The sequence below is a fragment of the Monomorium pharaonis genome, chromosome 3 (genome assembly GCF_013373865.1).
Source record: "Monomorium pharaonis isolate MP-MQ-018 chromosome 3, ASM1337386v2, whole genome shotgun sequence".
Classification (NCBI taxonomy): Eukaryota; Metazoa; Arthropoda; class Insecta; order Hymenoptera; family Formicidae; genus Monomorium; species Monomorium pharaonis.
Window position 1 is genome coordinate 26,771,059 of NC_050469.1, and position 22,755 is coordinate 26,793,813.

The following is a 22,755-nucleotide window of genomic DNA, read 5'->3' on the forward strand; positions in this document are numbered from 1 at the left end:
ATATAAATAAAAAACTGCCTTAATCACGATATAACAAAGAGCTAACAGAAAGTATCGAGCATTATCATCGCGAGAGAGGAATTTATATCGTTTTATGAACCGTGATACGATGCGATGTTTAATAATCGCGATCATGTAACTAAACGATTTCAAAGGAGCCTTTCGCTTATCTCTCACTTCTGCTAATTGATAAAAATATACATACCTCACTTGCCGGCATCGCGGCTCCTTCTCCCGCCATTTCGTTTCAACGGAAATACCGCAAAAAAGTTGCAAAGCGAGGAAAAAAATTCATAGTCCCAAGCATAAGCCTCCGAATTCAGATCTTTCCTCTCGGTTCACACAACTCCGCCACAATCTAAAAAATATATACATATATTTATGTTTAATACTAGCAGTGTAAATTTTGAAACGCAGCCTTAAAATTCTGAATCTAGCCTACAAAACTACGAAACGAAATTACATGCGAGAATCAATTACCCCTTTCTCCTCGGAAACACTGTCGTGTCGCCGCCACCGCGATCTCATGAACGTAAAAAAGTATCGCGGACGATAAACGAGCATCGAAGATTCACGCCGGACAAGTTTCCGAATTCGTCGGAAGAAATGAATCGAGCGAAATTATAATCGGAAGACTTCGTATCGTAAGAAAATTATACCGCGGGAATCCGCACCACATACGTCCGATCGAACACTACGTAAGTCTCTCGCCGATTATCGCAAATATCGCAATCGCGGCTGCGAGAATCGCAATCTCGAAACAGGGCTGCAACCCGCGACCCCGGAGAGTGTGATAAAAGTTTAAGTCACTAGAGGGACACTAATCAGAGAGATTGGTAACGAAAAAGCTATGTACTCTTTTTATTGGTCCACCATTTTTCAGCTATTCTTGAATGCAAGAAAAAGATAAGATAAAGATAGAAGAGAAAGAGAATGAGAAAGTAATTACATCTTTTTCTCCCGCTTCTTTTTTTGACGAAACCGCATCATGAACTGCATTCCGTTTCACGCATAATGCGCATAATGCATCGTTCATCTTTGTTGTTTGTCTGACGTTAAACAAAGATGAACCATGCATTATGCGCATCATACGTGAAACGGAACGCAGCCATGGTCGACCATGGTCAATCTCTGATTATATAATTTGTGCTTCGCGATTATTCCAAGCCCGAAGTCCGAGCACACTTCACGCACACATCGCGCTACGCAGAGAAAAGCGGTTATGAGGTCATCGCGTCGTTTACGTTTTAGGTGTTTTCATCCATCAGCGCCTCTATGTGCACAAAATGTGCACATTGAACTATCTAGTCAAATATCTATGAATCCCGTAGATAATGTGTATGACTTTTTGGATTTCTTCTATGCTATGTCCACGTTTATTTGGTTTTGTTTCATGCTATACCCGTAAAATTTACAATTATATGCATTCATGTTTTCAATCTGTTTTATGCAAATGTGCATATCGTGTTCTATAAATGTGCAATACTACATATACATGATATATATTCAGATAATTGATTTGATAAAAATTCACTCACCGATTGCTGTCGCTACTTCTGCTACTGATGCTGCTGCTGCTACTGCATTCCTTTTCCAGTTTTGATTCTGAAAATGTGATAAATATCATTCCTAAACTCAAACACAAAAGCAGGTAAAGAAATGTATCACTTGAAAAAATAGTATATTTAATACCGAGTCGCTTGATTCATGGATGCCGCTTTCTGCTGACATCGTCCTGCTTTTCTCGAACCGCACATTAATAACGATCGCCCGATACCTTATTCGGCACTCCCGATATTACGGATACTATATCACACACGAGTAAAACGTAAACTACGCGCGAGAATTTCACTTAGCGCGACCGTTACATTTGAAAAAGTGAAAAGGATCGACGGCTCGTCTGATTGGCGACGAAACATGGCACGAAAGTGGCGTGACGTCACGTAACTTCATGGAAACACAGACCGAGGAAAGCGATTGAATGAAAATTACGCGCCGAGATACAATGAACGGAGACAAATTCGTTTCTAAAATTTTCTATTTCGTATGCTCGCACGACTAGTAGCACTTTAATTGGCACTCCGCGATATTCTACCGAACGTATTCTTTTCACACTTTAGGCCGAAGGCAGAGAACGAGACGTAGGTGTCGCAGTCGTAGTCGTAGGTACGTAAGTCGTACATGTCGTAGTATACTATTCTATCCTCTAGAATAGTAGTATATTACGACTTACGTTTTTCTCTGCCTTACCCTACGACTACGAATACGACATCTACGTCTCGTTCTCTGCCTTCGGCCTTAAGTCTGAACACGCGAGACACGCAGAGACACGCACGGAGTCGACGGAGCGTCTGACCGGCGCTGGAGAGGCGTACGTGACGACTGGAGCGCGGAGCAACGGAGCAACATGGCGGCAGCGGCGCAGGCGCGGCGAGTGGCGCCGACTAGCGCCGAGTACCGCCGAGTCTGCCGGCCAACGGTCACGTACGTCCCGTACGCTGCTGCCGCCATTGTTCCCTCACGCTCCAGTGCCGGTCGGACGCACTGTCGACTCCGTGCGTGTCTCGCGTTCAGAATTCATTGTACGCAGGTACGGTGGTCTGTTGAGAATGCCGTCGCGCTAACAGACGACCCGCGAGGCATGTGAGATCGTATTCATTTGTAACGCGTGATATGCGTTTGTCTCTTCGGTTTCGAGTAAAATGTTCGTGTGCGTGTTCGAGCAAAGTGTTTCTCAAAGGGGATACGTTCGGTAAAATATCGCGAGTGCCAGTTAAGTGAAGTGAAGTGAAGCGCTACTAGTCGTCGTGCGAGCATACAAAATTCTCGAAACGAATTTGTCTCCGTTCATTGTATCTCGGCGCGTAATTTTTATTCAAACGATTTTCTCGCCGCTTTCCTCGGTTTGCATTTTCCACAAAGTTACGTGACGTCATGCCACTTTCGCGCCATGTTAATTTTCATTTCGCGCAAAGTTTCGTGTGCGCGTATTCGCTCGAGGACCAACCAGTGTGGCCCCTATACATACACTAGTATAATGCTACATATCACTGATATAAATTTTAAAGATTGTGACATCAGTAACGCCATCTACCAATAAGAAGGGAACCCTTAATATATAAGTCCATTTCCAGTGTGGCCCCTGGCCGGAGTCGGCCGAATGTAGCCGAGCGCAGTCGAACGCGCAATGGCCACAGCAGGCCACGGATAAACGGTGTGCAAATTGTGCGATGTGTGCGTGATGTTCAGCTTCGGAATCGCAGCACAGATTACTACTACTAATGTCGCCAAAGTCACAGCTCTCCCCTCTCCCCTATTCTGTCATAAACAAGCGATATGGCTGACCGTCGCGAGTATTGACGAGACGCGTGCTCCTGTTTACAAACTGAACGAAGGGATCGGTTTCATCGATGCTCTGATCCCGCGGTAGTCACGCGGTACGCGCTGCCATGGCACAAGCGAAGCTTGACGTGCCGGAGAAATCAGGCGGTGGCATTAAAGAGAAAGACAAGGACTCTGAGGAAAAGGAAGGTGCGTGTCAAGTCATTTGCTCTCCTCCATCGCGAATCATTGCGTTATAATCTAGAATTGATATTAGAAGAAATAACTAAATAAAAAATATCTAACGTGTACTACTTCTATTACATATATTATATTATAATAATGATCCATAAAGAGTTACAATAGTGATGATAAGAGTCTACGCAGGGTAATCGTGTATACACAAAATTCTTGTGTAGCTAACAAAAATCTTTTATACACAAGATTACTCTATATTGGATCTTATTGACACCATTACAATTTCATGATGTAGATTTATCTGTAGAATCTTACTTTAGTTATTGATAATATATAATAGTATAATAGATATACAGAATAATTTCTTGAAAAAGGATATTTCTTTGTTTATTTCACAAAGAAAAAGTCCTATAAATATACATTCTAAATTGCTTTGTTTTTAAAACACAAGGTGTCATCTAACAATCTAAATAAAGGATCTACAAATGTTTGAAACTGAAAAACAATTCTTAATGCCACATATTAAATTTAAATATAATATTTCTAAGGGTTTTTCAAATTAAAAAAATGTTTTTTCTTAACCCTTTGTATTTGGAAAATAAAGCAGTGTAGAGTAGTATGTTTATAAGATTTTTTATTTTATAAAATAAGCCAAAAAATTTATTTTCTTTGTACTCAAATATCCTTGTTTATAATAGTCAAATTATAATTATTATTAAAAAATTATAATACAATTTCATTGTATTATATATTATATTATGTATTATAATATGTAACAGTAAACATAATAGATCTTTTTTATGTAGTATTCCATAATTATATTGGATGTGTGTTTTAAGATATCTAATAAAAGAGAATAGTAATTTATCTTTATTTTTCAAAATAATTTTTTTATACACATATATCTACAGTTTTGTGTTGCTTGTCTTAGGTCCCACTGTTGTACCAGAATGTGCAGTGTGCCTGCAGCCTTGCATTCATCCAGCACGATTACCATGCAGTCATATATATTGCTATCTATGTGTAAAAGGTGTCGCTAATCAGAGCAAACGGTGTCCGATGTGTCGTCAAGAGATCCCACCAGATTTTCTAGAGAGACCTCAACTGGTAGAAGTGGAAGATTCTCAGAAGGACTCGGAACATTCTGAGGAAGAGTACCAATGGTTTTACGAAGGCCGAAATGGTAAAGTGTCAATTGAATTATATTTTGATTGGCACTTAAAATCTGCAATTGTCCTTTGACGGAAAATTCTTATAAATTTCTCGTTCAACGTTACGTTTGTGAATGAAACATTCACTAGTTCGCAAATTCTTTTAAAGCATTTATACATGGGCGCGCAAAATTTGATATCCTACCCCTTCTTAGGTTGGTGGAAATATGATCCAAGGACAAGCAATGATCTGGAGACTATTTACAAACTAGGGGAAGCGCAATGCGAACTTTTGATCTGTGGCATGCTTTACGTAATTGACTTTGAAAACAACTGTCAATATAGAAAATACAACCCACGTTACAAACGTAATATTAAACGTGACAAAAAAGATGCTCCGTGCAAGGGTGTCTCGGGTGTACGATAACACTTGTAACCCATACCAAAAACATGGATTATTTACTTGTTAAGATAGAAGATCCAATTCCAAACCTGTATTTAACTGCATACCGAACTATGTTCATTCATTGATTTCTTACAACATTGTAGAAAGATTACATATTGCATTTTATCACAATGAAGCATTGCATAAGTAAAAACAATATTGGATATAAATTACATTGTGTGCACAAGAGTTATGTGTATATACTAGTTGACAAATATACTACTTTATAAGTATGCTAGTTTGCAAAATATGTGAATATTAACAATTTTAACAATTAATAGCAAAAAGTTGATATAATGTGTTTTTACAGCTAAGACAATATAAAAGAATATATATTTTAATATATATTTTTTTTTTCTTTTAATAAAACTATATTCTACTAAAAATTAAATCTTTTTATATTTTCCCAACTTCAATTTTTTACAACGTATCTTTTAATGTACTACAAATGAGTGACGCATGATCTGTTACTTTCATTGTAACATGGAAAACAAATGGCTTTTAAGCAAATTTTTACAGGATGGTGGCAATATGATCAGCGTACCAGTATTGAATTAGAAACGGCATATAAGCAGGGCAAAAGGACTTGCGAGTTGCTGATCGCAGGATTCCTTTACATCGCTGATTTCGGTTCGATGCTTCAGCTGCGTAGGAATGATCCTTCCAGACGAAGGAGGATCAAGAGAGATCTGTATAATGTTCCAAGAAAAGGAGTTGCCGGATTACGACTTAATGTGCAAGACGAGGAGATTGTAAGAGAAATAAGGGGTGCCGAGCGGCCAGCTAGTCCTGCGAGTGATAGTATGGGTAGGAAACAAGATAATAAAATTGTTTACAATAAAATCCATATCAGATGCATTAGAGACTAAGATTTATGAATCGAGGATTAAGATTTGTGAATTGAAAATTAAAATTTAACCATTCAATTTTATTCCATTCTAATTAGTTGAATTATCTCTAATCTCTAATTTAAAAATTAATAAGATTATGTGTAACATAATTTCAATCTTCAATGCATAATTTGAAGCCGATATCACAATTGCAAATTAAGATTAGAATTCACTCAATTAAAATAAAATGAATTAAAATTATAATTATAATTATCTGATTAAATTCTAATCTCTTCAATCTCTAATGGATAGTCTAATATGGACTTAAAAATATTTTTGGTCAAATGTAAAGAATACTGTATTTATAGGTACAGGAGATGGCACAAATACTCCTATACCGCCTAGTAATACGCCACAAACGCCTGCAGGTGGGACAGCGAGTGGCGATGCTACACCTCTAAATGATAGAATAGATCAGAGATCCGAGTCTCTGCATCAGGTCCTAGAACAAATGCGTTCTCTAGTTTTAAGGGAGCACTTGTCCTTAAACAGCGATAATGAATTCGAAGAGGATACGGAGGACGCGTCGATTTCGGATCATCCTTCTCTTTCATAGCTACAAATATCGAAAAATCTGTATTCATCTGAGTTCGTGGTAGTCCTGTTTCGGAATCTCCAATTCGTTTCCATACTCTTCGTGTTGCTATTCAGCTCAATAAGATAGTATACAAATACACATTACATTTGCTAGAAATGCAGTGCATAAACTTTATTGATCTAGCAAACTACATTGCTCAACTACAACATATGGAAATTGATATACAATTAAATATTTCAAGTTAAGTAGCCATCCATATTCAATAAGTATTTTTTTCTTCTTTGGTTTTAAAAATTGTTTAATATAACGAATAAAAAATAATCAAGTTATCACTGAAAATAAGAGTTTGCGAAAAACATTTACAATTTACAAAATAACTACTTGTTGATAATGTACTTAAAAGTCTAACTTTGAGATCTATTTGTTGTTTAGCACCAATATAAAACTAATGCTAACAACAATTAGTCGTATAAAATAAGGTACGTGTAGCTATTCTAAAATATATTAAAAGTTTCTAATATAAAAATGTGTTCATGCCTTAAAAAGGCGCATAAAAAGAGAATATATAATAAAAAAATATGTTAAGAAAACCAAGTGCAACATTCGCGTTAATCGATAATCACTAGTTTTGAGTAAAATCTATAATCTTTGATGTTTAAAAATATCTTCGAATTATCTTCTCTTGTATTGCACATAGAAATAAAAGATGCATTTTCTTCTGAAGTTTCCTCCTTTTATAGTTTATTCCTCAAATAAAACAAAACAGAAATGCTATAAAAATATTTTAATTTACCACATATGTTTGCAAACGGCTTCACATACGTAAATAAAAATATTTAAAAATAATTCGCGCAAAACGGTATCAACGAATTGACTGACAATTGCGAAATTTTACAATATTATAAATGATATTAAAATAATAGCAAGAAAAAGAAACTCGAATCTACTATTTGAGATAAAAGGTTTCATTATTTTACCTTTCAAGAACTTTCTTACACTATTTTTATTCGCAAATTTTATCCAAGATTATATTATTCCATATCTGATAAGGATATGCATATATATTTTTTTTTTTTTTATTTATATTGTATTATCGTATATTCAATATTAAGCGGTTTGAATTTGGCGCCCTCTCGATACGTAAAAGCGTCCATTCGCAGAATACATTCGTGTCAAACAAAGGATAAGCGCCAAAAGTGGTATGTTTTTCGAAGCGTGAGGACCGTGAGGTACGGGAGAGTGTGTATCATTAGCGATTGAGTAAGTCTCTCATAGTAAATCGGGCGAAAAAAAGTAACACGAAGAGAGAATTTTACATCGGTTCAGGTAAGTAACTGTACGCGCAAACATCCAGTCGCATTCCATTCGCTCGCGGATTTTTTCTCCCCTCTCGCGTCCCAAAAAGTTACGTGGGTCGTGGGCATGTATACGGATCGTCGGTTGAAGTGTGCGTTATACACAACGCGTTTATACTTTCTTGCATAAGAACGAAGGGTCGACACGACAAGGGCACGGATTGATTGTTTCGGCGAGCGTGCGTCGCGCGCGGCGTGAGCAGGCAGGAAGGTGAGGAGAAAAGAGAGAGAAAAAAAAAAAGAAGGCCTAATGAGGTGGAACGCGCGCTTGCAGATTACTTGGAAGTAGGCGTAATAACTACGCGAAATCCGAATGGTAACGGATTGTATGGAATGTGCCGTTGTGGCGAGCTGATAGCGAAATTGCCGGCGATTCGAGATTTGTCAGGGCGAATTGAAACGAAGATAATAATTGGACCCGGCGCCGCCGCCGCCGCGTTGTCGTCCGAGTACATAGGACGAATCGCGTGTATATAATCAGTACAACACGTAACCCAACACTTCCCGTCGTAACTCAAAACACACCTCTCCTTTCGTACGCAATTCGTCGAAGGCGAGCGAGATACGGTTCCTTTGTTGCTACGACGAGGTTCTAACTACCTGTCACGTGTGTTACAGAAGTGTTAGATACGAGGCACGGAATAATATTCTGTGATACATATGAAACCGTTTGACCTAAAAAAGATGTTGCCAGAGCGAGTCAACATGAACCAGCAGCCGTCTTCCGTTCTCTTCGTCACCCACGTGGAACCTGACGATATATACCTGAAGATATGGGGTCAGATGGATAAGCAGGCTGCTACTGCTGTAGAGCATTACATATATCCTCTGGTCGAACAGTTCAATCAAGGATATGGCTGTCCACCCAAAGCTAACAGACTGATCATTGGCACACTGTGCTGTGCTAGATTTCGAAACGAAGGCTACTATCGGGCGAAAATACTCAACATACGTCCTGATGGCATAATTGTTGTGCAGTTTATAGACTATGGCAATGTGGAGAATATACTACCAAACGAAATTCATCTGCTGGACAATATACATGGAGCTGAACCACTACGAGCTTATCCACCGATGGCATCTGACTTTACATTGCTTAATGTTTTACCAGTGAATGGCGTTTGGGAAACTAGGACAATTGAGGCAATTAAAAAGATTCTATGTTACAATGAATACAGAGCATTGGTCCAGATGGTGAACGATTGTTGCTTGATTAAACTATGGTACAACAACGAAGATTTTAGTGAGCTGTTGGTGAAGGAACGTCTGGCTCTACCAGCCACTTTGCAAGACATGTTCAGGTATAATATATCTTGTAATTAATTTCTTAAAGAACACAAAATATGTAGAAAAGTACAATTAGGCTTATCTGAACCTTCTGTATGATATATGGATGTGTATGTAGAGATGTAAATGCATGTACATCTTCAAACATGCTGACAATCCTAAAACTGTCATATATATATATATATATATATATATATATATATATATATATATAAAGAAAACCTTAAACATGTTACAAAGTTCTGAAAATAGAGCTTTTTCATGCATGAGTCATCAATTTCAACTTTGACAACAAATATCTCAGAAACTAGACATTTTCTGAATTTTGGCTATTGAGACTTTCAATCAGGACAGTCAAGGGCTTCATCATACTAAAATTTCAACCAATTCTATTCAGGGCCACTTTTCCATGTGTTTTGTGCAAGGTCCTTTAATTAGAATTAAGAAACTAGTCAAAAATTGATAACTTTTAACTCATTATTAATTAATGTTTAACTTTAACCAATTATTTTTAAAATATATAAGTTTTAAATAATTAACTTTTTCTTAAAGTTCTTTAAATCAATTGTTATTGTAGAGAAAAAGTATATTCTCAATATTTCTTTTATAAAATTTTTTTGTTATTTTATGTAAACTTAATTATACACAAATAAAATATTAAATTTATTTGATAATCTATTTTGCAATTGTGTGTGCGTGCGTGCGCGCGTGCGTGCGTGCGTGCGTTTGTTGTTTAGAGTAATTTAATTTTAATATATATATATATATATACTTTTCAAAATTATCTTCTAATTTAACTTAATTTTATCCTAATGTAATTTTTCATTGAGTTAGCTTTTTTTTACGACATTTAAATTACATTAAAATTAACTAAATTTTATAAACTATTAATTTTAACTTAATTTAATTTTAAAAATATTAACTTATACACATAAAACTGTAGATTTAATATTTACTTTTTTAAGGCTACTTTTCTTTTTTCTAAATTTTTATTCATTATTTATAGACCAAAGCATACGCTACTACCTCGAATGATTCAACAAATGCCCTATCAGCCACAGAACAAAGGCAATATGAATAACTTTGCACCAGTGCCAATAATGCAAAGCCCAAATATGAATCACAATGCCGATATGCAAGGACCATATCATAAAACTTATTCTCCTAATATAAATCAACATAAACCTACTGCTCAACCGATTCCACATCATTCGCAACCACCGCTCATTCAAGAAGCGCTCGTGTTTAAATCGCGTGTATTAGACGTGGGCTCGAGTCACGAGGTATTCATATCGCACGTGGAGGATGGTCCGCAAAAGTTCTCCGTACAGGTCGAAAGCGCCAGGGACGTACTGACTCGTCTTATGAACGAGATAAACAGCCATCCGAAGCAATCGTTGCAGGAACCACCGTTACCAGGATCTGTTTGTTTAGGACGTTACAAGGACACCGCAGGCGATAGAGTACTATGCCGGGCTGTAGTAATGTCCGTGATGGAGCACAAATGCAAACTGTACTACGTCGATTTCGGCCATACGGAAGTTTTACCGTATACGGACATTTTTCAATTACCACCTGAATACATTAATCCCAAAGTTCTTTCCATTCGATTCACCTTGAGTGGCTTAAAAGAACTGACCATTACATCGGAGATGAAGGAGTATTTTAAGGAGCTAGTGTACAGAAGATTACTCATTTTACACGTTCGTCCACCAGAAGGACCACCATTAATCCAGTACGGCGACTTGTATGACAATGGTGTTAACGTAAAAGACATGCTGAAGAAGGCATTCCCAGCACCAGCTGCAATGGTACCGATAACGTATTCTTATCCACAATTACGACGATTATCGAAAGATTTCCAGGAGGTTGTGCATGTCTCTTATGTGGAGTCATGTAAAAAGTTTTTTGTGCAACTAGACAGTGGGATAAAGTCCCTCGAGTCAATAATGGCTGGCCTGGCGCAGTATTGTAAGACCGCGCCTACCTTAAATATAACACAACTGAAAACAGGATTACCCTGTGCTGCTCTGTACGATTCACAATGGTAAGTTTTAATATAGTGCAACATTTCTATATTTTTATTTTTTAGATTTTATGATAATTATCATTGTGTTCTATCGTATTTTTTTATAGGTACCGTGCGCAAATCCTTGGTATTGTTGAAGACCAAGTTAAAGTAGTATATGTTGATTATGGAAACGAGGAGTTATTACCTGTAATCTCTCTTCGTGCTATTCATGACGATTTAGTAACAAAATTACCTGCACAAGCTGTACAGTGTGCATTGAATGGCTATGAAGTTCTCTCATTAGATCAAGAAGTAGCCAATCACTTTGAAAGATTGACACTCGAGAAAAATTTTTATATGAAGGTAGTCGCCGCACAACCTAATGGCCTATTAGTTGACTTATTTGAATTTGACTCGATGAGAAGCGTTCATCCTCAGTTATTGAATAATATGTTCTGCGATAAAACTGAAAATTCTACAATAAGTTCGCGAAATGAAGAAGTTCAGCATCCTGTTAGGCCATTGAATGAATTCCAAAGGTAAGAAATCGAATAACAATCTTCGATCTAAAACTCATTAATATTCTTCGAGTATAACTTCTGAAGTTATACTCACACTATGTGATATATATATATATATATATATATATATATAAAACATACATTTGAAAAGTATTAGAATTAGTTTATTCATAATGCAATTGTCAATATAATTTAATGTCACATTAAATTTTATTACGATTTTTACTCTACAAATTTGATAAAGGAAATATTTAATATAAAGTTGAATAATTTTATTATTGCATTGCTATTTTTTGTTTATTTGTGTTTAAATAAATTTATTGTGATATGATTATATTTTGTTTACAGTGAAGATAAGAACAAATTTAATAAAAAAAGTAACATGGATTCTTGGAATCGTAATCAAAACGCTAAGTCTTTCCAAGACAATAAATCAAGTTGGAGAAATGAATCGTCTCAAGAGAAACAACACGATAATAGACGCGAAAGAACCGGTGGCACCTATCCCCCTCGGGACGGTTCACAGAACGATCGATTTATTAAGGATAAATCGATGAATAATAGATTTGACAGAGAAAAATCGTTTAACAAATATAATGATAGAGAGAATGATGCAAATACACCTAATAGAGGTAATAGAGGAACCCCTCGCGATGGTGGAAATAGATTCGGTAGCAATGAAAGAAGATACAACCGTTACAATTCTGATAAAGCAAATAGTGATAAAGATTCGGATACGTCGTCCAAAGGTAACGATAGACGAGGAAAAGGTGGTTTTAAACGTAACGGTTTTAACGATAACCGAGGAGGCAGCCGTGATGATAGAACGTCGAGCAAATGGCAAAATGACTCTAATTGGAATGACAAAAAATCAGCTTATAATAGAAATGTTAATTACAGAAACGAGAAATTCAATGGTAGTAGTATTTATAAATGTGTTTTGCTTATTTTATGTGTCATTTGATATTGATTTTAATGTATAATATAATAAATGTTTTTTGTAATATATTGTATATAGGTGACCACAATAGCCATGATAATAAATTTAAAAATCAAGAAGGTGATACAAATAATACTTTATACAATCAGGTAGGAAAAATTAATTAAAATTGATAATAAATATTACAAAATGAATTATATATTTACATGTTTGATAAATTTCAACATTTTATAAAATACCTGCACATATATTATTTACAGACGACTGATTTTGAATCATGGGATACAAACGATATTAACAAAGGGTTACAAGATAATATTACTACTGGTGGAACATCTCAACTTTCATTAATAAAAATAGATATTATTCTTGGTTCCGTGAAGAACTGCGAAGTTGTATTTATTAATGATCCATTGGACTTTTTTATTCAATTGAGTCCCGATTCCTTGGAATTGGATTCTATAATGGAAAATATTGCTACAACTTACGAGAATGGTGGAGAAACAATGCAAACTTCTGGAATACAAAGTGGTACATATTGTATCGCTCAATACTCCGAAGATCTTAAATGGTATAGAGCGATAATCAAATCTGTAGAAGAGACGAGTGCAACTGTGGAATTTGTTGACTATGGAAATACAGAGTCAATCGACTTGAAGAATATTAAAGTAATTTCAGAAGAATTTTTAAAATTGCCAATGCAAGCAGTACATTGTAAACTGCTTGGATTATCAAATATGGGCAATGATCAATATGAAAATTTCGTGGAGAAGGTCGATGGAAAACCTTTACAAGTGGAATTTGTCTCTGAAGAGAATGGAATGTATGAAGTACTGTTATGCGAAGTTGTTGACGGTGTACCAAACACTAATTATATAAATGAGTTCTTCACGAGCGCAGATTTAACAGAAGCGAAACAAAATGCAAATAAAAAAACATTTAATACCATAACAGAGAATGAAACAGTTACAGCTATAGATTATGCTCTTCCTGATCAAAAATGGCAAACAACATTATATGAGCCTGAATCTAAAGAGGATATAGTTGTGACATGGTTTATAAATCCTAATAAATTATATTGTCAACTGTTATCTAAGGAAGCAGAATTCAAAAAAATGATGAGCGAAATTCAAAAAACGTATGTTGGTAGGAAACCTGTGACACATAAATTACAGGTAAATTACATTATACTTATTCAATATTTATTATATTTTATTAAAATTTACTATTTATATTTTTAACACATAACTTGTACTATATTTTTATATTCTATTTTATCAAAATTTTACTAGTTTTATTTTAAATATTGATACATAATATGTATTTGAAAAACAATGTAAATCAAATAAATTAAAGTGTACAACTTTTTTTTAGATTGGTTCGGCAGTTATAGCTATATTTTCTGAAGATAAAGCTTTTTATCGAGCAGAAATCGTGAATATTAATACGCTGAAAGATACATATGTAGTTCAGTACATAGATTTTGGAAATTGCGCAACCGTAAATAAACATGACATCTATTCTGTTGAAAAGAAATTTATGCTACTGCCGCGATTAACAGTACAGTGTTCCTTAAAAGACATCGTGCCTAATAATTCAAGTTGGTCTGAAGTAGATAATAGTGCGCTCGATAATTGCTTCAATGCCGATAAATACGAATGTATATTCCATAGTTTTAATAACGATCAATATATTATTTCATTAAATCGTGATGGACAAGATGTGGGTAATATGTTAGTACAACAAAATCTTGCAGCTTTTGCTACAAAAGTTTCAACTGAAGCAACCAGTGGTAAGGATTATTGCAAAATTTATTTATGTTTCAATGCATTACATTATCTGACAAAAGTTAGGGCTTATAAATATTAAATGTTAGGCTCTGCGTAAAATAAAAGAATATTAGATAAGAGAAATTAAAATTTTAGATTGTTTAATGAACATTTAAATGCATGTAACAATGGTTATACTAAGACAAATGTGTCGTACAAGACAATTTATTATTTATAGTATTAAGGAAATTTGATTCTAAGATACCAATTTCTATTCCTAATATCTATTCCTCCAACTTTATGATCAAAGATCATACGACAATTCAACATTACATTTTTTATATTTTAGCTGCAGAAACATCTAATGTAGAAATAAAAAAGCTTAGTGATGTAGAAAGAGTGGACATAAGCCTCTTGAGTGGCCAAACTCTCAAAATGAGAATTTCTAATGTAGAAAACGCAAATCAGTTTTACGTCCAGCTTCCATCTGCCACAAAATGTGAAAACCTTGTCAATCAATATATGACTGATAAAAATACGGAGGTATTAATTAGCATAAGTATATTTCAGCCGATCACACATTATATCCTTGTCATATTGCTTATAAACTTTTATGAAAAATTTGAAAAGTAACTTCTTATTTTCTAACAAACATGAACTAATGGCTTATCTTAACGACGAACTGTATCTGTTATTAGTTATTTAATAATGAGCAGCAACATTCCCTTGTATTTATAACAATTTTTTTTCAATTTTCTAAAAGATTGAATAAATCCTAGGATTCAAAAATTGAATAAAAAAATTACTTGGATATAATTTCTTGAGCTTAAGGTTTTTAAATGATATACTAGGGTGGTGGAAAAGAAAATTTGTGTATTAAAAAATTTAATATTTTGTTAACATAAATAACCAACACCTGATTATTCATATAACAAAATTTATGATATTAATCTGACACTCATGAATGAATTAAATCATACTTTTCAAAACTTTAATTTTGATTCTATAAAAGATCTTAAATATCATTGCACGATGTATGATATTAACAGCTAAAATCAACTATGATTAAAAATTGTGACATGTATTTATGTATTTCATCATAATATTCGCGAATTTCCTAAAATAACAATTTAACATTGAAATAGCTTGTCTTCTCATTCAACCTAATATCAATCGCATGAACTTGAATCGAATTTTATTGATAAGGAAAAGTTACAATAATGTTAGGTGATGCCGCGATTATCAATCCGCGAGTTGTGTCTTGGCACGGGTTGTTTAGTCAATACAAATGGAACATGGAGACGAGCTGTAGTAACTAACTGTACACGGTCTGTTGGGTTTGACATAAAGCTCATTGATACCGGGACGTGCGATGAGATTCTGGACGACGTGAGTTTACAGAGACAAATATTTACAAAAATTACAAGTTTTATTCTACTATGCAATGCAGTTAATGCCATACATCGTCGCAATATAAAATTACGATATATTAAAACAGGTTGTAATTATAAATATGTATATATATATATATATAGTTTTTATATTTATATTATAATTTCTATTATGAATGTAAAACAATATAATAATCTAGGCTTTGGCTCTACCTGGAGAGCTTGCGGTTATGCAAAATCAAGCGTTAGAGTGCTCCCTACAAGATATGCCAGTGTCATCCGACGCAGATAAACGATTGAAAGAATTTATAGGCAAAAAAGTATTAATCTGCGTGGAAGAAATCAATAATAGCAGGTTTGTAAATTTTATGTTGCAATTATAAATATTACAAGCAAGTTTTTCTAATGGATTAATATCTTTTGTTTGTATAGACTTATCGTAAGATTGTATGATTTATTTGGCAATGGAATAATGAATACTGAAGAAAAAATATCACCTTTATGTGCAATGCCTATTCTAAGTTCAACTCACAAGGTGAATTGTATCTCTGTATCTTCTACGGATTATTCTATCTGGTTACAACGATACTCTGATGTGGAGTTGGAAACTAAATTGTCGGAAAATCTTCAAGAATATTACACTAATTCTGGACAAAGACTCGAACCAGAGGTGAATCTGTTATGCGCAACGAAGTATTCAGAGGACGACCAGTGGTACAGAGGAAGAATCGTTAGTCTTACCGAAAAAACGGCCTACATAAATTACATTGATTATGGCAATACTGAGGAGGTCAACCTAGACTCAATTATGATTTTGGAACCGCAATTTTATGAACCTCATCAATTGGCCATAAATGTATCATTATCTGTATCTCTTACTGGCACTGAGGCTGAACAGAAGGATGTACTGCAAACTCATTTGATGAATAAAGATTTCATGGCTATATTTTACAACGTACATAAGAAGTGGATTGTCGACTTAATTGAAAACGAAGAAAAGCTTAGCGATAAACTTTGTTCATTGAATCTAGCCACGATAGAACAAACGGTGTCTGAACCTTTATCTGAACAGGTACCTGGGATTGAAACAGAAACGACAACGGCAACATCTGACAAATTCGACGTGTGCGTATCTCATGTGGATTCCCCAAGTCAGTTCTGGTTGCTGCGTATGGACAAAATGACATCTCTTAATGACAAACAAGACCAGCTTCAACAAGAAGTTTCTGACTTTTCGTCGATAGACGGTATACCAGAAGAGGGTACCTTGTGTGCGGCCGTTTATTCGATTGACGATTTATGGTACCGCGCAGAAGTATTGGACGCAGACGAAGACATTACGACTGTCCGATTTATAGACTATGGCAATACTGACATCATTGATAGTAAAGCAAGTCACATTCGGCAATTACCGGACATTTGGAAAAGCTCGGAAACATTCGCATTGAAATGCAGACTCGATGTTGTACCCGTAGATACGGAGGATTGGAGCGAGTCAACCTGCGAGAGATTCAAAAATCTAGTAACTTCAGAAGAAAGCCTTCAGGCGCTGATAATAGCGGATACTATACCTAGACGCGTGGAGCTGTTTATAAACGACAAGAGCGTCAGCGAGACATTAGTCGAGGAGAAGCATGCCATTATAATTAATACTGAACAAGAGCTGGTAGACGAAATAGTCGATCTTGAACTGGATCCGCATTCCGCCTTTGTGTGCCATATCAATTCACCAAGCGAATTTTGGGTTCAGGAGGAAAAGTCAGTTGCCGATTTAGAAGTGATGGCCGACAGGTTTATGGTCGCCGACTTATTCCCGAAGATCGAGAATATAAAAGAAGGCTTGCTATGCGTTGCTAAGTATCCCGAGGATGAACAGTGGTACAGAGCGCGCGTTGTTTCTCACAACGAGAACGGCACACAAGTATTTTACATCGACTACGGAAATTCCGCGGTATCCACCGAAATTCGCACGATTCCGGAAGATCTAGCGAGCATACCGCCCTTATCGCGAAAGTGCTGTTTAGAGTTTCCACCACAAGTTGAGGAATGGTCGGAGCAGGCACGCGAGGAATTTGTCAAATTAGCTGCTGACGGCGCGACGATTTTCCTCCTAGATGTTTTGAAAGAGCAAGAGACGTCGTTAGTGAAACTAATGTTGGACGGTCAGAACGTCATTGACATTCTTGGCGATATGTGCGAGCGAAAATCACCGGTTATCGAAGAGAGATTGCCACCGCTCGGTGAAGAGAATTCACCGAATGTGATGGTCAGCCACATCAATAGTCCGAACGAGTTTTGGATTCAAGCCGAAAGCAGCATAAGCGAACTAGAGGTGATGTCGGATCGCCTGCGAGATGCAGAGAGTTTCCTCACATTGAACAACCTCGACGTGGGCACAGTCTGCGCCGCTCGATATCCTGAAGACGGTTATTGGTACAGAGCCACGATAGTTACGCGTTGTGAAGAGGGTACGGAGGTCTTGTATATGGATTATGGCAATTCCGCGGTTACGGAAGAATTAAGAGTGCTACCGGAAGATATCGTAAACATTCCCACTTTATCGAAACGATGCACATTGGGAAAACCGGATGACATTACGTGGAGCAAAAAGGCTTGTGATAAATTCAAAGAACTCGCCGCCGAAGGGGCCACAATGTTCCAGTTTGAAACACTCGACAAAGACGATCCGATGCATGTTCGATTAAGTTTAGATGGGACAAATGTTGTTGATTTGCTATCTGAATGTGAAAACATTCCAAAAATTGAGGAAGCAACCGAAACGGAAGTTGCTCTTAATATCGAAAAACAAGAAACCGTAAAACTTTATAAGAATCAATCAGAAAATAATGAAGAGAATTTAAATAAGGAAATTGAACAGGAACAACTGGTTAATCAAACGGATAATATGGAATGTGTCAATAACCAAACAGAGGAATTTGAAATTAATGAAGTAGTGTTTAGTGAATCAATTAAAAATTCTACAGATCAACAAGTTGCGAGCTTCAGCGAATCTAAAGAGAATATAGAGAAAGATTCTGAAGTTGTAGTAGCTGAATATATCTCAAAATTGAAAGAGAATATCACAACCGCAATAAATAAGAATTTAGATGTTACCACAAATAAAATTATTCCTAATGCAAGTACATCCATTGCACCATGTCTCAAATCATCGCCTGTTGAACTTAGCGTTGACGACATAATTGAGAACATGATTAGAAATGCCACTAACAATATAGAATCGCAACAAATCGATAGTGCAAATTTATTAAATGTATATAAAATGCAACAAAATGTCGCTCAAACCGATATGAATGAACAGCAAGAGTCACTTTCTCAAACTCCATCTGTAGATATAAATAAATCTTCGGACATACAGACTTTAAAAAGTATGCAAAGAGACAATGAGCATTTAAAAACTTCATCAGCAACGACTGAATCCCAGGATGTCATGCAGTTTAATGCTAGTCAAGCCAAAGAAGAAGATCAAGAAATACGCGACAAGATGGAATCTGAAAAATCTTTAAAATCTGAAACAATATCGTGTTTATCAAAAGAACAAACAACTCTCGAGCAGATCGAGAAACAAGATCTAACAAAGAATGAGACCATTTCTGAAAGTATAAACAATGGTTTGAATACAGATACGAGTAACAATTCCTCTTTGGAATTAACTAGTAAGGCGGAGTCATCGTCCATAATTAAGACTGACCCAGTTGAGCAACACAGTCATTCAGAAAAACAATCGGAGAACAAGGATGTGCTTGAATGTGTCTCCGAAGACGTGCCATCTCCAAAGCTGGAAGCAAAATGTACTCTGACACCAAAGATTGCATATTCCGAAAAAATCGTGGCTGCTGTTGTGAATCCCTATGTACAGCCAGTCCTCGACAGCACAAATGAAAGTGACGAGGTATTTAGTATCTCTGTAGAGGATAACATTCCTAAGTACCTATAATTTTATAACAGCGGATACGTACTGCAAATTTGTATGCGCATACGCATTATGTATGTACATATAAACTTGCAGTATAAGAATGCAAACATGTATAATGTAGTTTTTTCAAAGGATCATTTTTATTTACGTTTTCTAATCACATTTACATATATGTATATATATTTATTTTATATATATATATATATATATATATATATATATATATATATATATATATAACATACACATGTATGTAGATGTAAAAAAAGAGTTTAATTGTACACATAGTAATGTGCAATGGCGACTGTTTAGTTTTTCTCTTTTATAAGCGACACAAATATGCCACATTCTTATAAGCGTTCTAAATTCTTTTCAGGTTTACAAGTCTGTTTAATTCGATATTTTGTAATTTTTCGCTTTTAGTTATACAATTAAATTTTTTTAGACTTATAAATATTATTCATCATTTATACCACTATTTTTTGAGATATATAATAAGCCAATTAAAATTTACTTGTTTGACATACGTATTTGATAATCATTACAAGATATAACAATCAAATGTTTGGAATAATTTAATTGGCGTTCAGGAGAAAAAGTAACTTGCCACAAGCTTCTTTGATAAGTGATTGCTTTAGACATTTGTATTCGATAAGAAGAAAAGAAAAAAAATAATCTTATCATAAAAAATTTTACAACTACAAAAGCTACTTTTTCTGTTGAACGTTACCAATGTTCTTATAAAAATAATGCACAGATTGTTTTTTTTTGTTCTCAATAAATGCACGATTCTAAAAATAAACATTTTCACAACGTTATAATACGGTATGTAAAACAACAGTGTCCAAAACGGAATTGTAACTTGAAGTTTCCTTGAGCTTTAATAAGAATATAGTAAAATGATTTATATTCAAAACGTATCGTAAGAGAAAGAAAAGCTGCTATTTGTGTCATATATTATGTACATTTTTCATATCTATATATATTGAAACTATATACATATATTATATCAAATGTGAATTGTGAATTTATTTCAAATATCCTATGTTATTTAGTTCCCTCGTTTCTTTCTATAATTCTTTATTAACGTGTATAACATACGTTTATAGTAACTGACAGACAAAGCTGTATAAATTTGTATTTGTATTCTGCTAAAATATATTTTTCTAATAAACATTTCAAGATATCCTGCTGCATTTTATAGTTGTCTGCATATTTATCCCGCAAATGTAGGAAATTTTATCATTTATTTTGATCCTTGTAACACTTGCAATGCGCCGCATAGTATACAATGGATTTTTTCCACGGCTATATATTATTTTACCAGTTATCCTGTATAACTTTAGAAGTGCTCTTCAAATTTCTTTTTTTGCGACTGCTGCGTTCTCTAGCTTTATTAATTCAGAGAAATCTTATTAATGATTTTTAATTATACATATACATTAAAAATACTTTTTAATTGTATAATTAATATTACTGAAAATTTCACTAACTCTACAATCATTAAGAATTATATCTTATCTAAATGAAAATATTTGTTATATACAGCATAGAGAGACAAAGGATTTGTTCAAATTTAAATTTTATCAAAAATAACACGATAAACAGGTCAATATATTAAATAAGATGTTTATCGTATTATTTTTGCTTAGCATTAACAAGCTTTTTATATTTGTTTTGTTAAATTTTATCATATAGGTACAGGTAATAAAGATATTAAAAAATATAAAGAATTGTAGGAATATAATTAATTTAATCTTCGATAAAATACGTGATAAAAATTAAAATAAAGGCTTATTTGGATCAATGTAAATTAATTTTAAACTGTTTCATTTCTTCTAAAAATTAAATAAAAATATAGAAAGTCATTTTCAAACCGAGATTAAATTTAATACATTGAAACAAATTAGCCTCAATTTCATTTTGTTGAAAGCATGGAGTATCACCCTTTTGTTTAGCAATCATCAGATTCTTTTTTACGCTCGCGTTGTAATTATCCTGTCTCTCCTTGGCGAGGAGTTCGCGTGCAAGCGCGATTTCATCCTCTAGGTACCATCGCAGGGGACCCCGACATCGTTTGCAGCGTCCCAGATAAGCTCTGTCTTTGTCCTCGAGAATTCTTCGTTGAATAGGATAGGGTAGCGGACCGATGTCCTGAACGCGAAATTTCACACCAGGTCCACCGTTGCCCAGGACAACGTTCGTCAAGGACGATGAAAACGGCGGATTTCGCATATCGTAACGTTTCTCGGGATCCTGGTCCTTCTCCTCGCAGCAAAATCCATATGGTTTCTGCGGTAATCGCGAACGTGGCAATTTTGTGAGACTTCGTTTGCTCGGCACCTTCCTCATGTCGTAGCTCTTCAATCGATTATATGTCGCGAATTTAAAGAACGGTTTTCGCTTCAAGGAATCATTTGCCGATTAAAAATCACATGTTGCGTAATTACAAAATATTTTTTTAATTATTTGTGCCGAAGCGAAACAATTGAGGGATTTCACGTTAAACAGAAAAATTTAATCATGTTGCTGGAGATGGTTTTTAAATAATCTTTTTTTTCCTAAAATTTTTTAGTTTTTTAAAATTATTTTATTAGAAATGTTTTCATTTCAAATTAAAGAATTGTTAATTTAAAATTTAAATATTCAATCGAAGACATGCCCGACGAGAAAGAACTAGCACAAAAATATAGCATCGATTTCTAGGGAAAATAAATTCTATAATTTCCCTAAAAAGTATTGTTATTTAAAGGAATTCTATTTGCTTTGCTGAACATATGATCGGATATCGAATTATTGGATATTATCGCAGAATCTTGTACTATTCTTGAAATATTCTTTTGAAACCCATTCAAACTCTGAGTCTGAAGTTTCTAGGTAAAAGTTAAGTTAGGTTAGGTTAGGTGTTCAACAATGTGAAAACGTGATCGCCTGATCGGTTGCCTTAATACGCGCAGATCAAATTATGAATTCGTCCACCCTGTCAACGAGCACTCTAGGACAC

At 34.9% G+C, this 22,755-nt stretch overlaps 4 protein-coding genes across 5 annotated transcripts in view; 2 read left to right on the forward strand and 2 right to left on the reverse strand.

The window, feature by feature from the left end:
• LOC105835896 overlaps positions 1-942 on the reverse strand; it is a 115,950-nt gene extending 115,008 nt beyond the window's left edge. The window contains 2 exon segments of the mRNA XM_028193669.2: positions 206-358; positions 481-942. The gene's annotated coding sequence lies outside the window, so the exon portion shown is untranslated.
• Positions 943-2,619: 1,677 nt separating this feature from the next.
• On the forward strand, positions 2,620-7,266 carry LOC105837402 (E3 ubiquitin-protein ligase RNF146). Its single transcript, XM_012682166.3, has 4 exons — positions 2,620-3,531; positions 4,451-4,702; positions 5,635-5,922; positions 6,314-7,266. The coding sequence occupies exons 1-4, from the start codon at positions 3,450-3,452 to the stop codon at positions 6,559-6,561; spliced, it is 870 nt and encodes a 289-aa protein (XP_012537620.2). The 5' UTR covers positions 2,620-3,449; the 3' UTR covers positions 6,562-7,266.
• Positions 7,267-7,626: 360 nt separating this feature from the next.
• On the forward strand, positions 7,627-19,924 carry LOC105837401 (maternal protein tudor). Of its 2 annotated transcripts, XM_012682164.3 has the most exons (12): positions 7,627-7,869; positions 8,517-9,199; positions 10,192-11,232; positions 11,322-11,735; positions 12,066-12,634; positions 12,736-12,806; positions 12,918-13,832; positions 14,032-14,449; positions 14,776-14,969; positions 15,654-15,815; positions 16,018-16,172; positions 16,250-19,924. In XM_012682164.3, exons 2-12 carry the CDS (start codon positions 8,559-8,561, stop codon positions 19,770-19,772), a joined length of 8,103 nt encoding a protein of 2,700 aa, XP_012537618.1. In that variant the 5' UTR covers positions 7,627-7,869; positions 8,517-8,558; the 3' UTR covers positions 19,773-19,924. The 2 variants fall into 2 exon arrangements, with proteins under 2 accessions (XP_012537618.1, XP_028046299.1); XM_028190498.2 differs by lacking the exons at positions 7,627-7,869; positions 15,654-15,815 and having other exon boundaries at positions 7,876-9,199.
• Positions 19,925-20,117: 193 nt separating this feature from the next.
• On the reverse strand, positions 20,118-22,324 carry LOC114255531. The gene is made up of 2 exons (XM_028194587.2): positions 21,698-22,324; positions 20,118-21,142 (listed from the first exon to the last, which is right to left on the reverse strand). The coding sequence occupies exons 1-2, from the start codon at positions 22,101-22,103 to the stop codon at positions 21,072-21,074; spliced, it is 477 nt and encodes a 158-aa protein (XP_028050388.2). The 5' UTR covers positions 22,104-22,324; the 3' UTR covers positions 20,118-21,071.
• Positions 22,325-22,755: the final 431 nt, after the last annotated feature.

Coding starts and splice junctions, on each gene's coding strand:
- LOC105837402 (XM_012682166.3), top strand. CDS start 3,450: ATGGCACAAGCGAAGCTTGACGTGCCGGAGAAATCAGGCGGTGGCATT. Junction 3,532..4,450: donor GGACTCTGAGGAAAAGGAAG/GTGCGTGTCAAG, acceptor TGCTTGTCTTAG/GTCCCACTGTTGTACCAGAA. Junction 4,703..5,634: donor GTTTTACGAAGGCCGAAATG/GTAAAGTGTCAA, acceptor AAATTTTTACAG/GATGGTGGCAATATGATCAG.
- LOC105837401 (XM_012682164.3), top strand. CDS start 8,559: ATGAAACCGTTTGACCTAAAAAAGATGTTGCCAGAGCGAGTCAACATG. Junction 12,635..12,735: donor CAGAAACGAGAAATTCAATG/GTAGTAGTATTT, acceptor TATTGTATATAG/GTGACCACAATAGCCATGAT. Junction 12,807..12,917: donor ATAATACTTTATACAATCAG/GTAGGAAAAATT, acceptor TATTATTTACAG/ACGACTGATTTTGAATCATG.
- LOC114255531 (XM_028194587.2), bottom strand. CDS start 22,103: ATGAGGAAGGTGCCGAGCAAACGAAGTCTCACAAAATTGCCACGTTCG. Junction 21,143..21,697: donor GATGATTGCTAAACAAAAGG/GTGATACTCCAT, acceptor GAATTAATAAAG/CTAGAGAACGCAGCAGTCGC.